This window comes from Aptenodytes patagonicus, chromosome 17 (genome assembly GCF_965638725.1).
Source record: "Aptenodytes patagonicus chromosome 17, bAptPat1.pri.cur, whole genome shotgun sequence".
Taxonomy (NCBI): Eukaryota; Metazoa; Chordata; class Aves; order Sphenisciformes; family Spheniscidae; genus Aptenodytes; species Aptenodytes patagonicus.
The window spans coordinates 1,009,606-1,025,469 of record NC_134965.1 but is presented as its reverse complement, the minus strand read 5'-3'; the positions used below and the strand labels follow the sequence as shown (position 1 = coordinate 1,025,469).

At 46.7% G+C, this 15,864-nt stretch overlaps 1 protein-coding gene across 1 annotated transcript in view; it reads left to right on the top strand.

Annotated features, from left to right (window-relative positions):
• The first annotated feature begins 5,800 nt into the window (after positions 1–5,800).
• The window catches only part of HSF5 (heat shock transcription factor 5), a 29,555-nt gene continuing 19,491 nt past the window's right edge, over positions 5,801–15,864 (top strand). The window contains exons 1-2 of the mRNA XM_076354871.1: positions 5,801–6,389; positions 9,175–9,549. Of these exons, the coding sequence (XP_076210986.1) occupies positions 5,801–6,389; positions 9,175–9,549 (964 nt within the window). The remainder of the gene's footprint in view (positions 6,390–9,174; positions 9,550–15,864) is intronic.

The window sequence follows — 15,864 nt, the reverse complement described above, 5'->3', positions numbered from 1 at the left end:
AGCTGCTAAGCCATTAATAGATAATGCTAAAACTGCAGGGGATGTGAAGAGACACGTTAAGCCTTGGTTATGAAAGAAGAAAAGAGGAACAAGATGCGTGGCCGCCTTGTGAACCCTGCGAGTGCTGAGCGGGAAACAGTTTAAAGTGAGAGAGACAGACAAGGATGCAGGCTTTCTGAGGGTGCGTTTGGTGTGTTTCCGTCCATTCAGTTTTCAGTGTAAGCGATAAATAGTAGTACGTTTCTCTCCCAAAATGTTAGGCTTCTGTGAAAGTGAACTTTGGGCACTGGCGTTTATTTATGGTACCTTGGGTGTCTCTAGATCTCCTAAGTTAAAACTAATACAGATGTCAAATTGTCCTTAGGTAAAAGATGCTGCATGCAGTCTCCAGTATGTTAAAAATCGTAATAATTTAAAAAAAAAAAACAACAAACCAGTCACCCAAAGCAGCACACAACTTCAGTCTCACAAAGTTTAGGCCAGTCATGCAACTCTGCTCTCCCACGTAAGCGTCGTTTTTACTGACGCGTTCGTATGCAATTCTTTCTCACTGAACGCCCAGTCAGTTCTGAGTCCCTGTGTCAACCTCTGCGTTGAAAACCCGGGTGCGGTGCCACCCTGCTGGGCTGGCCCGTGCCAAGGGGAGTGCTCCGGCGAGATGACAGGGGCCTAAGGGTAAGCCTCGGTTGGGGGGTATTTACAAGCTTTAGATGTCCCGGGACAAAATATTCATCATTGCAAGTGCCACTGCTCTTTTGTGACTGTAGACTGACTTCGCAGTCAGACAGCAAAGTGCTCCCTGCCACATTCTAAGTAGTCATATTGTTCAAAAACGAGCTAGAAAATTTGCTATAGTGGCAAAGAACAATGTATCTTCACTTGTGGTTGGAAAAAAATTGCAGGTTTCATTTAGATTTGCAGAAAGACAAAATTTTTGTTGTGGTTTTTTTTTTTCAATGGCTGCAAAGGCACTTGCCAAAGGAAAGTATTTGGCGTGGCTGTGTCAGAAATAAAGACTGACGTGTGTGGCTCAACAGATTCAGGATATACGCTGTGCAGAGCATCTTCCTTTCAAATGCACGGTAAGCAAACTATTTGCTAAAATAGTTTACTTCAGTGGTATTGAAAGAAGGGAGGCATGCAGCATCACAGACTTGTAACAGGTGAGCATCTAAAGAGGAGCAGATCCAACAGAGTCCACAAAGCCAGAAGGGGGGACAATCCTTGCAATGAATTCCTGTGTGGAACCCCAGCTCCCAGTTAGTGATTGAATTATGGAGGCAGCAGTGGTGCTACCAACCCACAGCTGTGTGTGAAGGAAACTCGGGCGCCGGGGAGGAGAGAACTGTGCTGCCGGGTGGGTTGCGCTCCTCACCCTTCTCTTCAGAGCCAGAGCATTGTAGTTTGGGGAAGAAAGAGTGAATACTGTAGGTCAGGCTGGAAGGGTGACAAGGCAGGTGTTGAGTGAAGGCTGGAGGGGGAGATAAAAGCGTCCATGAAAAGAGAGGTAGAGAGGAAGCAGCAGTAAGGCTGGCTGAAAAGGCTGGGCGCTGTTGTCAGCTGACAATGTTACCTGTAAATCCTGTGCAGTCGAACGGCTTTTGACTGAGCTACTACATTTCTCACTAAAAAGCATTTCATTATTATTGATCCGTTCCAAGCGAGAGGAAACTTCCAGTGTTCCCCAGAAGAAGTTGTTCTGGGGAGTCCCTGCATTAAGTCTAAGGCACGAAGGGTTCAGAGGCCGATCTACGGAGAGTGCTAAAGGGACCGTTACCTCTCTTCTCATCATCAGGCTTGCTTGGCGAGTCAAGTGCATTCGCTGCCAGAGAGCTACGAAGCTGTTTCCTTCGTGCTGTACCTCCTGCCGCACCTGCTGTAAGACGATGTCTCGTGTGACCTGGCGTGAGTAGTGAGGCACTGAAAGGTGCAAGCCACGGCTGTGCTGGGAGCATGCAGCGCTCTGGATGCTGATGAAAACCACCATTCTGTCTTTAAAAAGTCATCTGTTTTGCAGCTACGGGCTCAGCTTCAAAGTACTGAAGGAAACGCTTAAAAGGGACCTATGTTTCTGGGCTTTAGTTTCAGGGGCTTTGTAGTTTTAGGGACTCGGTCTCTGCATTTCAGTTACGGACTACATGCTGCTGGCTCTGACCTGAGTTACGGATGATACAATGAAAACCCCACCTATCCCACCGTCAGGTAGTCGTAGTCTTCTTGCACTCCTGCTGCACAGGGAGAGAGGAGAAGCCTTAAATTGTTTAATTGAAGTAATGCAAAAGACAATCTCAGGAATGCTGAGAAAATGTTTTTGTGAAGGGGACTTTTTTCTTGATTTCTTTTTCAGGTTTGCGTTCAGTACGCTTTACTGAAGTTTTGGCTGTTTACACTGAGCAACCATTACATAATTCTTAAAAGAGTAAGTTATTACTGAGGAAATAAAAACACAAAGCCTCTTGGGAAGACGGCGGCATGAGTTCCCTAGAATTGTAGGCCATTAATCCCTGGGGTAAAGCGACATCCTTCTATGGTGCAGGATTTTAGCTTTGATGACAACGCTGACAAAAGTTCTGCTCCTTCCTGCTGTTGCTACTGACTCAGAATAATGATAAATGTGCTAAATCTGCCAAAGGCAGGCAGAGACTGAGAGAAATAATCAGCCAGTCTGCTGAAAAAGAGGCAAAAATAATCTCTTCTAATCTCTCCTTATCATAATTTTTCCTTGTCCTGTTTCCTGTTTTACCTGTCTGCTTTAATTTGAAGTGGGGAACTCTGTTAGCAACCCCACCCAAAATATTTAAGCTAGTCAGTCTAACATCTTTTTCCTCGCTTCAGCTACGCGGAAGAGCAGAGTGATTTTGCTTTCGGTTTACAAATAGGAACGGTTTCCCATCAGTTTATTCAATTTTGTCCCCTTTCCAAAACTTATTTCACTTTCACTTGCCTTGGTGGTTTGGGGCTGTGCTGTAAACCAAAGCAATAAGGATGATTTCAGTTACAGAAGGGGTTTGGTTTTGTACCTTCTTGCCAAGAAATCTTATGACAACTCTAAGGTAATGTATTTAAGGCCACGAAATATGCAGGTGCTCAATCTTCTCACTGCTTTCTTGCTCTGAGGGCAGCCAAGATAGAGGAATATAATTTTCTTCTTCTGTCACTGCTGGTGACCCAGGGACAGGATGCAAGCAGAGAGGGATTACCATACTCTTCCTTTCCCAGCTCCTTGCTCTTCTTCCCCTTTTGGTTCATAGCAGATTCTTGTTCTAAAACTGTAAGAATGGTTATGCTAGGCTAGGGAAAAAAAAAGTCCATGTAGTCTGCCTCCAGTCATAGCTAACAGCGGAACCCAGGTACATCTCGGGTATGAACTCTGAACTTCCACTAGTGCACAGTTCGAGGGCTAGCAGTGACAAAGGTGCCACCTTTAAGAGCTATATTCTTTGTGAATATAGCTAATCTCTGCCCCCCCCCCCCCCCCCCCCCCCCCATAGCATTTTGGTACCCAAAACATCCCACGGCAATTAGTTCCCCAGTTTCCCTGTGATTAAGTACCTGATTTGATTTCTTCTATTTGACCTCCTTCATTAGTCATGCTCACCTCCTTTATACTACCTACAATTTTACTACCTACCTCTTTATATAATAAAACCCCCTCTGAAGATTTCTTCTTCAGCATTTCCTTCTGTTGAAGCTAGTTCATATCCTTGACGCTGATTTTCTGTATCCCATTTTAACTCTACCCAATCTGTTCTGGAGCGGGGGAGATCAGAACTGCACACGTTTGGGTTTTTTTAGGGTAAATGTGACACTTCTAATTCCTGCTTTGTTCTGTATTCCTCTTCCAATCCCGTCTAAACTCGTTTTCTTTGCCCTTTTGTGAACTGCCAGTGAACTTAGAGCAGAGGTTTGAAAGCGTCAGCTTAAACTTAATTGTTTCTTTCATGAGTGGTAATCATCAGTTCAAACGTCATCACCGTGTATGTATAGTTAGGATTATCTATCACATGTTTATCAGCACTGCATTTCCCCGATGTGCAGTGCTTTCCCCAGCCCGTAAGTACCAGGAGGTAGATCTGCAGTCCGTCACGGTGCTGTTGTCCTGAAGAAGTTAGGACGATCAGCAGAAATCGCCACCTTGTTCACCACCCTCTTCTCCATATTACTACTCTGTGGGACTCAATTCAATTCCTTTCGTGAAACCCGGCCCTTCAGCACCGCTCTTCATTCCTACCGTTTGACCCCAGACCCCAGGAGCAGCCCTGGCCGCGGCCTCCCCCAGCGCAGTCCTCCTCCATCCACAGCGTGTGAGGCCGGGGTCCTCATGAGGACACACTTTCCCCACTCTACCACCTTTTTAACCTCTTTCCGCGGGTCCGGGCTGGTGGCAGGGCGTCCACCCACGCTTTGGTTCGGGGACCTCCAGCCTCCCCCCGGGATGCCTCTGGGCTGGCGGCGGGGCCGTTCCGAGCAGCAGGGTTCACCCCCGGGTCTCAGCCGCCCACTCCCTCACGGGACCGATGTGAGCTGCCGGTGGCACCGGGGCTGAGGGGGACGGCGGGGCTGAAGTGACCGAGGAGCCGCTGAAAGGACGGCGGGGCTGAGGGGGACTGGGGGCCGCTGAGGGTACGGCGCGGCTGAGGGGACCGGCAGGCCTGAAGGCGATGGCGACGCTGAGGGTTCGGTGGGGCTGAGGGGGGCGGAGAGGAGGCGGGGGCGGGGAGGCTGAGGGGATGGCGGAACTGAGGGGACTGCGGGGGCTGAGGGGGATGGCGGAGCTGAGGGGACTGCGGGAGCTGAGGGGGATGGCGGAGCTGAGGGGACTGCGGGAGCTGAGGGGGATGGCGGGGCTGAGGGGACTGCGAGGACTGAGGGGGATGGCGGGGCTGAAGGGACTGGGGGAGCTTAGGGGGATGGCGGGGCTTGAGGGGACTGGGGCAGCTGAGGGGGATGGCGGGGCTTGAGGGGACGGTGGGGCTGAGGGGGGCTGAGAGGAGGCGGCGGCGCTGCGGGGATGGGGAGACTGAGGCGATGGCGGGGCTGAGGGGACTGCGGGGGCTGAGGGGGATGGGGGGGCTGAGCGCACTGGGGGAGCTGAGGGGGATGGGGGAGCTGAGGGGACTGGGGGGGGCTGAGGGGTGCTGCGGGGATGGCGGGGCTGAGGAGACTTGGGGGAGCTGAGGGGACTTGGGGGAGCTGAAGGAGATAGCGGGGCTGCGGGGGATAGCGGGGCTGGGGGACTGGGGGGGCTGAGGGGGACGGCGGGGCTGAGGGGGCTAGCGGGGCTGAGGGGGCTGGGGGTGCTGCGGGGGGTGGCGGGGCTGAGGGGGATAGCGAGGCTGAGGGGGGTGGCGGGGCTGAGGGGACTGGGGGGCTGAGGGGAATGGCGGGGCTGAGGGGACTGGGGGGGCTGTGGAGGATGGCGGGGCTGAAGGGACTGCGGGGGCTGAGGGGAATGGCGGGGCTGAGGGGACTGGGGGGGCTGAGGGGGATGGCGGGGCTGAGGGGACTGGAGGAGCTGAGGGGGATGGCGGGGCTGGGGGGGATGGCGGGGCTGCGGGTGTGCCGAGGGGATGGCGGGGCTGAGGGGGGGCACCGGCGCTGAGGGGACGATGGGACTGAGGGGATGGGGGGGACCGGCACCGGCCCGGCGGGGCCGAGCGGGGCGGCGGGCAGCGCGTCGTGAGCCGGGCACGTGCCGGGCGCCGCGCGGGCCCGCCCCGGCGCTGGGGAGGGGGGAGCGGCCCTCGCGCGGCGGCCGTTGGAGCGCGAGCGACCGCCGCGTCCGTCCCTCCCCGCCGCCATGGAGGAGCCGCGGCTGCCCGCCTCCATCAACCCCAACAACTTCCCGGCCAAGCTGTGGCGGCTGGTGAACAGCCCGCGCTTCCGCTCCATCCGCTGGGACGCCCGCGGTGAGGGGCTGCTCATCGACCAGCCGCTCTTCGAGTGCGAGCTGCTGGGCGCAGGGCCGGGGTGCGCCGCGGGGCCGGCCGGCGATGGAACGGCAGGAGCCACCGACCTCTTCAAGACCAAGAACTTCACCAGCTTCATCCGACAGCTCAACCTCTACGGCTTCCGCAAGGTGGTGATGGGGCCGGCGGGCAGCGTGGCAGTGCCCGGGCCTGGGCTGGGCCCAGGGGGTGGCGATGGTGAAGGTGATGGTGGCAGCTCCGCCAGGCCCCTGCACCACTTCCACAGCCCCCACTTTCGCCGCGACCGCCCTGACCTCCTCGTCCGCCTGAAGCGCCTGACAAGCGCCAACAAGGCGAAGCTGGCGGCTGGCCTGGAGGTGACCAGCCGCCCGCCCAACCGCTTCCAGCGGCTGCTTGGCATGTCACTGCACGGGGACCCGCTGCTGCCGCCCTCGACGCTCGGCGACGCTGACAGGCCCGGTGAGGCGGGGTGGGCCATGTGGGGCCGTGGTGGGTTTGAGAAGCGCTGGGTGGCATGGGGTTTGAAAATCGGCACTCCCCTGAGGGAGGAGGTTTACCTGTCCTTGCTGGTGGCTGCTCAGTTCACCCGGTGTAGGAAAACGGTTGTTCTTCATGCAGGTAGATCTGCTGCCAGTAAGCATGGGTAACATGGTTTGCATGTGTTTCAGTCTGCCTGTAGAGTACAATCCAGTCCCTGTTGTGGACTACACTGAGAACACCCTCACGCGATCTCTGTGGAGCTGGCACAGCTTTACCAGATGAATGTTACTCCTCCTTGCCCGTCAGTAGGGATGCTTAATAAGATCTCATTAAATCTGTGTGAAATGATGGGTCATGTGAAATGACAACTAGACCATCCTGTCAGTTTTGTACAAAGGAGAAAAGACCTGGCAGTAAGATTTCTGATGGTTGTCTCCTGAAAAAGAATTGCAAGCTAGATAGTTTTTAAAGAGGATTGAATGAGTAGGTGAGAGCTAAATAGAAAATAATATTGTTGAAGAGCCCCAGAACATGTTTTCTTTCTTTCTAACCCTCCTTGAGAGGATCTGAGTTTTCCAAGACAAGTCTGAGCTCTCAGAGGATTATTCCACAAATTCCATATAAGCTTGAGTGCACTGTAGTTGATGCGGTGTAAGGAAGATGTGAATATCTTGTTTTGCAAAGCTCTTAGTCTGATCGAACGGTGGGCTGCTACCAGAAGAGCAGCCCTACTTCCCATTCCCTCGGTCACCTGTTAACCATCATCTTCCTTGCAGCAACTGTGTTGGTTCAGCACAATGATCTGAGGAGAAGACTTGAGCGGCCTTTTTGCGGCTGGCTCTGGGGCCAGGGTGATGCACCACGTGGGTGCAGAGCTGTACGGCTCGGTGCGGGAGAAGTGGCAGGACTGTGCGACCAGGAGAAGGGGAGAAGCAGTTGGTGGTACTGCTTCCTGCAGCACCAGCCCGCATTTAGAACAGAGTAGGATATCACAGTACTTATTCTTGGTTACTGTTTCAGAGTAGGAATTGTCATCGAATTCATGTGGTGTTTTCTATGATGTGTGTGGAACTACACCTGTAATACCAAGAAAACAAAATGAAGCATTTGAGAAGGGAAGGAACTTATTTCAATACCGAGGCTAGGAAGCATTTAAATTAAAGATTTGGTGTTAACATTGTTAAGACTGAGATAAGTCATTACAGACTTCTTCAATGAAATCTGGTCTGACTGATGTAATGCAGGCCATTGGTAGATTAAATGCTAAGAAAGATACAGCCTTTTAATTTTTTTGCCTCTGTTTTTATGGGTGCAGTTTTAGAGAGCTTTCGCTCTGGGAGTCAGTTTCTAGAAAGACAGAAGGAACAAGGAGAACATGGGGTTTTATATGCAGTCGAGTTCTGACAGGCTGTGCGCTCTGTACTGACTATTTAGGGGCATGTCTTTGCTGTAAATGTGAGGTGATTTGACAGATAAAAGATATTATTGTTTGCAAAGCGTCATCTGTTCCAAATGTCTTGCAACATGTAACTCTGTGTTAAACATCCAGGAACAATTCCTGTAAAGCAACTGGGGCTTTGTAACTTGTCATCCTGTGGTGTCTTATGTGTTAAAACTAGATAGTCTTAATTTCCCTATCCAAAGGTAAAATATAGACAAAGGAATTCTCATACCTCTGCTCATTCTCTGTTTATATACAGTAAAAATACTGAACTGGAAATAAACAGTCCTATACATTAACTCTTAATAAATTTTCAGGGCCAGGTGGTATTTATTTAGCAATTCCTAATGATTTAATATGGACTTGCAGAATAATGACTGTATGTTACCCATTTCTTGAATTAGTTCCCATCAGAGGAGTGAAAGAGGTAAATGTGAGGCTATTTTTTTAAAAAGTCCTTTAGAGTGAGAATTGGGAACTACAGGTCTGAGAAAGCCTGGCTTCTAGATAAACCCTGCTGACGTAAACTATCTTGAAACTTGTAATTAGCATGGCTATATACAACACTGCAGAAAAGTCACAAATGCAGTAGTTCTTTTAGGAATTTGATGAGCACAGGTGTTTTCGGTGCTACTGTCAGTGTTTCAACAAAGTCACCAAAACCTCTAACAGAAATAGAGCTGTCATGGTATAGGAGCAAATACCACTTCATGAAATAATAACTGACTAAGAGAGGAAACTAAGAGAAGAATAAAAGGAATATCTAGGAAATAACAAAATGGCAAAGTTTGGGATATTTTAGTCTAAACTGAACTAGTTGAGGTGACTGGAAAAAATTTGGCTTTGATTTTTTTTTTCTTGACAATGACTTGTCATAAAGTACTTTCAAAGTCACTTGGAGGATTTTGACACTGTCTATGAGCTGTCAGCATTGGAGTTTGGTAAAGTCTTGCTTTATGATTTCCCTTTTTTTTTTTATAACATATTGTCTGATTTAAGACATTACTTTCTAAATTACTTTGGTTTGGTTTGGTTTGGTAAGTTACTACGCATTTTGATTTATAGCACATTTCTAAATACTGATAACTTGTTACTGTAAGTTTAAGGAGATTGAATGCTACATAGACAGCTGTGTGTTGGCACTGCACTAATATGCCACTGCAGCAGTTACTGTCTGTTTCTGGATTAAGTACATTGGAGCAAAGGTATGTGGGTATTATCCCAAATAATGTTGTAGAGCCTTGGCTCCTCATGTTGCCTTTCATTGCCTGTGAAAACTCTTTTCCTTAACACTTGTTTCACTTTATTTTGTACCCACTGCAGGATTGCTGAGTGTAGGACAGTTTCATCAACCTTATCATCGAGACAGTTTCTTTCCTTACTCCTACGTACCGACCTCATCCCAGAACCATGGCACTTTACCAACGGAAGGTTTAGATCGGACTCCAGTCCCGGATTCCAGAGCATGGCAGGGTTCTCTTGGGTTGCTTCCAGGGCATGAGGCTTCCTCAACTTTTCCAAATAAAAGGGTTGCCTTTCCGGTACTCCAGAGGTTTCCAACAGAGGTCACATACACACTCCAGCCTGTTGCCTCTCTTCTGCCGCTTCAGCAAGGGTCTCAAACCATTGCCACTTCCCTTCCAAAATACAGCAGCTATGCATCTTCAGCGCAGTACTCGCAGGCCTACTATCCAACAGGTACGAAAAAAATTTCTGCACTTGCTTTTCAAAAAGATATTTAAAAGTGATACTTTTAAATATTTTTCTGCAATGTTCTGTCATGTGTATATCTCAAGTGAGAATTAGATAGAAAGTGTAAAGTCTAAAAAGAAGAGAGAGACCTTTAAAGCAAAAAGATTTTCTGTTTGGTATTCCTGTCCTTCCTCCAGATTTTGAGCGTCCCCTGGTGATTTTCCAGATAGCCTCTCTGTTGAGGTTAAAGGGAGAGGAGAAAAACATTTGTCCCCAACTAGTCAGTGTTAGGCTAACTTTCATATTCTTTTTAATTAAGCAAAACTAGGACAATGATACTAAAGCACTGAGAACTTGTTGAAAAGTAGTATACTAGTCCTTGGTCTCATGTTTTCCCAGGTTAAGTTTTTAAAGTCAAAGATCAGTCAAAATATTGTGTAGAATATTTCATTCTGCTCATACTATTTTCATATGTTATTTTTTTTCTTGCTTAGCTTCTTTACGTTGTATTTTTTTATGCACTGAAGACTAGAAAGTACAGAAGTCCTGACTCCTTTCTTTTGTCTAAAATGTTTCTGCTAAAATTTTCAGCCTTACTTAAGTGTTTTTATTCTTCAGAACAGAATTTGAAGCAAATTATTGTTCTTTTCCTTGCTCTTACCTTGAATTGGAAAAATCACGTGATAGGTTATTTTTTGGGGGCTGGTGGTGTGTTTGTTTTTTTTTTTTTTTTAATTTCCCTAAAACTTCTGAAACTCAGAACATAGTGACTCTTTCCACGAACAAACTAAAGCTCAGTTATTATTCTTTCCTTCTGCCTGTTCCTCCCTTGGCAGCTGCACCTTCACTAAGATAGATATCCCTGTTCAGAAATCCTACATGTGATGGCTGCTGTCTTTCTCCAAGTACACAGTGAAGTCTTCACATCTTTTGTGCGTGTCTTCTGAGACCTCCGCTGAGAACGTTTTGGACAATAATCACTAGTTTCCATAATATCATTTTGTCAAGGAAGGATTCTGAGGAGCTAGGTGTTTCTGTGGACACTCTTAAATGTTTAAGAGATAGGCAGCTTTTGCCATATGCTCCTTGCCCCGTGCTACTTACAAAGATCACTGCGGTGGTTGGAGCCTGCATTACCAGCTGCAAACTATTAAGTCTCCTCCCACGAGCAGGGTGTCCTGAGAATCATAGAATCACAGAATGGTTTGGGTTGGAAGGGACCTTAATGATCATGTAATTCCAACCCCGCTGCCATGGGCAGGGACACCTTCCACTAGATCAGGTTGCTCAAAGCCTCATCCAGAATACCTGCTTAAGGTGGGACATGGTCCCCGCTTCATGTTTCTATCGGTTACAGAGCATAGGCAGAAATTCATCATAATGAATTTTAGATGTCTATATCTCAACTAGTCCCCCAGACCTCTTCTCTAGTCAAGGGAAGGAAATGGGCATCTCTAGGGTGCGATTCATATAGCCTGGTTTAGAGTTCGTCTTGGGGTGAGATTACTCATGTCCTGAAGTGCCTGTTTTGCAGTACTGACTGTAGAGGAGTTGAGGGATACTAGCGTAGATTTAGACATGAATATGTAGATCTCTGTAACTGCATGATGCTCGTTTCTTTCACTGGAGTTATAAAAGTTTAAAGAACAAATTGGCTATGTTATACAGGTAAAATCTTCCAGGGCAGGAGGTGGGGGGGAGAGCATGATGAAAGCATACCAAATTTTGCAAGGTGCAAAAATTAAGGTGTAATTCAAACTAAAATAGAGAAACTTATGGAATCTGAGGCTTTTGAAAATTCCAATGAATTCATTAGTACTTCTGAGAAGATAAGTTCAACATTTCACTAGAGAGTATTATAAATCTTGTAACTTTCACTGTCACTTAGGACTGTCTCAGTGTTTTTACTTCTGTTCCTGTGTATCTCTTAATCTTGTGCACCCTCACAATTGTGAGACTGTGAGTTGGATTGAGTGCACCCTCAGTCAGTTTGCAGACGACACCAAGTTGGGCGGGAGTGTTGATCTGCTCGAGGGTAGGAAGGCTCTGCAGAGGGACCTGGGCGGGCTGGATCGATGGGCCAAGGCCAACTGTATGAGGTTCAACAAGGCCAAGTGCCGGGTCCTGCACTTCGGCCACAACAACCCCATGCAGCGCTACAGGCTTGGGAAGAGTGGCTGGAAAGCTGCCTGTCGGAAAAGGACCTGGGGGTGCTGGTCGACAGCCGGCTGAACATGAGCCGGCAGTGTGCCCAGGCGGCCAAGAAGGCCAATGGCATCCTGGCCTGTATCAGAAATAGTGTGGCCAGCAGGAGCAGGGAAGTGATCGTGCCCCTGTACTCGGCCCTGGTGAGGCCGCACCTCGAATACTGTGTTCAGTTTTGGGCCCCTCACTACAAGAAGGACGTTGAGGTGCTGGAGCGTGTCCAGAGAAGGGCAACGAGGCTGGTGAAGGGTCTGGAGAACAAGTCTGATGAGGAGCGGCTGAAGGACCTGGGCTTGTTTAGCCTGGAGAAAAGGAGGCTGAGGGGAGACCTCATCGCTCTCTACAACCACCTGAAAGGAGGTTGTAGCGAGGTGGGTGTTGGTCTCTTCTCCCAAGTAACAAGCGATAGGACGAGAGGAAATGGCCTCAAGTTGCGCCAGGGGAGGTTTAGATTGGACATGAGGAAAAATTTCTTCACTGAAAGAGTGGTTAAACCTTGGACCAGGCTGCCCAGGGAAATGGTTGAGTCCCCATCCCTGGAAGTATTTACAAGATGTGTAGATGCAGCACTTAGGGACATGGTTTAGTGGACATGGTGGTGTTGGGTTGACAGTTGGACTCGATGATCTTAGAGGTCTTTTCCAACCTTAATGATTCTGTGATTCTATGATCTCTCCGCTACCTTTCTTCTGTGTATTATAACATAGAGAATGCTGAAAGCTTATTTCTTCATGTGTCCACATGAAAAAGTCTGCTTTCCTTCATCTTGAGAGCACAGCACCGAGATTAGCTTATGTGGAAAGTGATAGTTAATCTTAAAATATGTATTTCATAAGTGAGGGGACTAAAGAATATATGTTCAGTCTTATTCTTGACTCTTTTCATTTCACTTTTGAAGTCCCATTAAATTAAATCAAAGTAGAATTTTGCCAAAAGATTTATTTATATTCAAACTTGTTTGTTAACTTCAGCGACAAAAAGATTTCCCTGGTTTTTCATTATGATTCTTATTGAAAGGGCAGTAAAATAAAAGATGCTCATCTGGATCTTTTTTCCTGCTAGCATTAGACCATAATCATTTTAAGGATTTAGTTCTGTTTGCTTTCAACTATCTGCAAAACCTTTGATAGTAGTAGGATTGTATCAAATAAATGCAGTGAAGCTTTATTATCAGAGAGTATCCTAATAATGAAAAATCAGTCAAGGAGACTATGTGAGAAATGTTAGTTATTGGTGCCACCTGACATTGCAAGTCCAGTCATGCCTTTTGAATACCTCTGTGGCTGTAGGGTTCATTTACATATGATAACCTTTCTGGTGAGTGGTAGCTTAGGATTAGTCATGTTATTCTGAATGATACACCCTCTGTTAAGATAAATAATTTTCTTTGTATGTAAGGCTTAAAATTCACATGGTCAGAAGGGGATTCTTAAATGAGCAGCTGAAAACATCTGTTTTAACACAGCACGAATAACACCATATTTTCCCTTGAGAAAAGCAGACTAGATGCATTAGTAATGCACTTGTAAAACTAGTTGTAGGATTCATCTTGCCTAAGATTCATCTGAATGTATAATAGTTAGTTGTATATGCCTGGGCTTGTCATCTGGATTACATATATAGTCAGTAGAGAGAAACAGGCACCTCCCAGAGGTTGAGTCATTCCAACTTTCTTAGACGTATGCCTTTGGAAGACAATTCATTTCTTTCTGATGAGCCTATTTGTTCATTGACTGTGCGGAGAGTCGACAACTGCTAGACATCTGAGTCTGTGTAACAGTAAGGCAATTAATCCCACCAAAATGTCTAAGTTCAAAGAACATTGTCTTGCCCATTTTCCCTTATTGAAGAGACCTTGGGTATCATCTTCATTTTGGTTGGTAAAGGATCGGAGCTTGCATAGTTTTTGTATCCAGGCCCATTCCGATGTGTTCATTGACCTGGCAGGAACAGGCACAGCTGCATTCCCTAATTTTCTGCACAGCTTTGAGTACTGTTGACCCAGTTGTCTGATGAGTTACTAGCTTCTCCTAGGCATAACTTATGGACCTGACATGATAAGTTCACACTGAAAGGATGATCTTAAGGTTCTTCCTTGGTATTTCCCATGTAGTGCATGCTCGAGTGGAATGGAAGATGCTGGAGTGTCAGCCTCATGCCCTTTGGCCCAGCTGAGCTGATAATAACCCTTATTAATGTCTGTTGCTGTCTTGAATGCATAGAGATGATACATGTGTTCCTTCAATTTCCAGCAGACCTTTGGAGAAACTATGATGGTTGTTCAAGCCTGGAAAAGTTCTGCTGCTGGTCGTATTTGGTTTGCATTTATTTTTGGGCTTCCAGCTTTCCTGAGCTTGCATGTAGTATTGGAACCTGTAAAAAGCATGCAGTACAAATGTGTACACATCAAACTGTAAGCATGGAGCTTTTTGATGTTCTTAGATTTTATTTATATTTAGGTTCTAACTGCCAGATACATTTGGCAAGATATATCTTTGCTAAAATCATGGCTGAGCTCAAGCATAGCTGTCTGTGTCTATGCTACTGTATTAGACTTTGCCAGGATGTCTAGATCAGTTCTATCATTAGATTGTTAGCCTGGTTAGCACTCTCCCCCAGAAAGTGCTGTGCTTAGTTCAGCGGTTGGCGTGGGCTTGGGACCATTCCCAACAGGCTCTTTGGATGTGGCTGTTTTGACTTGGAAGAGTAAGAGATTTTAATAGTATTAACAGACTCTGTGCCAGAGAATGGGTCTGGATGCGTTTAGTTTACTGGTAGAGCTGTAGCCTTTGTATCTTCAGCAAAGATTATGATTGCTTTGTTCTTCTCTATTGAAACATTGAGAGCCCACAAAATAATACTGTCTCAAGAGGAGGAAGACGTATATAAGAATGCGATGTTAATATTGTCATCTCCCCAGCTAAATTCCACGTGCTTATTTTCATACAATTCATCCAGTTTTTCCACTGTTGAGAAAATAGGATTTAGTGAATGCCTCAATAATTCTCTAATGAGTAGTTCTCTGCTTTGGAGATAAGAACACTAGCCTTGATCAGACCAAATGTCCATATAGCTCATCATTTCCTCTGACAGTAATGCCCAAGGAGGAGTGCAGGAGTAGAGCAAGCATGGACTGATGCTTTTCCTAAACACTCCAACAGTGTGGGCTCCGGGAATTAATAAACCGTAACACGAGTTGTATTTAATAGCCCTCAGTGGATTTCGCTTCCATGAACTTGTCTGTTTCTCCCAACCAATGTAGACTTGTGGCATATATAACATCTGTGACAAGGACTTCATTTCACAGCTTAACTGCATTTTGTGCAAAGAGCCACCTTCTCTTGTCTCTTTTGACACTACTGCATATTCATTAAATCTCCATTTGGTTTTTGTGTGAATGTGTCTATATCCTTATCCCTCTCACTGCACCATTCGTGATTTTAAATACTTCTATCTTAGTTCCTTCAGTTGCATTTTCTCTAGAATGGAGAGTCCTGCCCCACTTAGCTGTTCCTTCAGGAAAGTGTTCTGTACACCATCCGTGTCGCCTTCCCTGTAACCTGTTCTGTTCTTATTGAGATGTAGAGTCCAAAAATGTACACGGTGGTCAAGGTATGGGTGCATCATGGATTTACACAATGGAGTAATAATGTCCCTGTTTAATTCTCTGTTCCCTTTTGTATTATTTCCGAACAATCTGATTGTTTCATTTGTGACTTTGGAGGTCTTTTTGACAGCTGCTGAGTGTCAAGCTGATATCTTCCTGAAACTATCTACTATAATACCAAGACCTAGTTCCTGATTATTGATTGACAGCTAAGAACCCATCATTTTCTGTGTGAAATTAGTTTATTTTTCCTAAGTGCAGAGCTTTATCTGGTGGGTGGTGGCTTTGGGAAACCCATAAGGAGTTCTTTTTTCACATCTTCATAGTTGACTGCTCTTTTCTGACATGAATAACTTGGTATTGTCAGCAAGCATCACCTCACTACTCACTCACTCAATTTTTAAAGTACTTTATTAAAATGATGAGCAGCATGAGTTCCAGTGCAGGTCCTTGGGGACCTTCACTGGTGACCTCACTTACCTGTGAAAAGTGACTATTTATTCCCATAT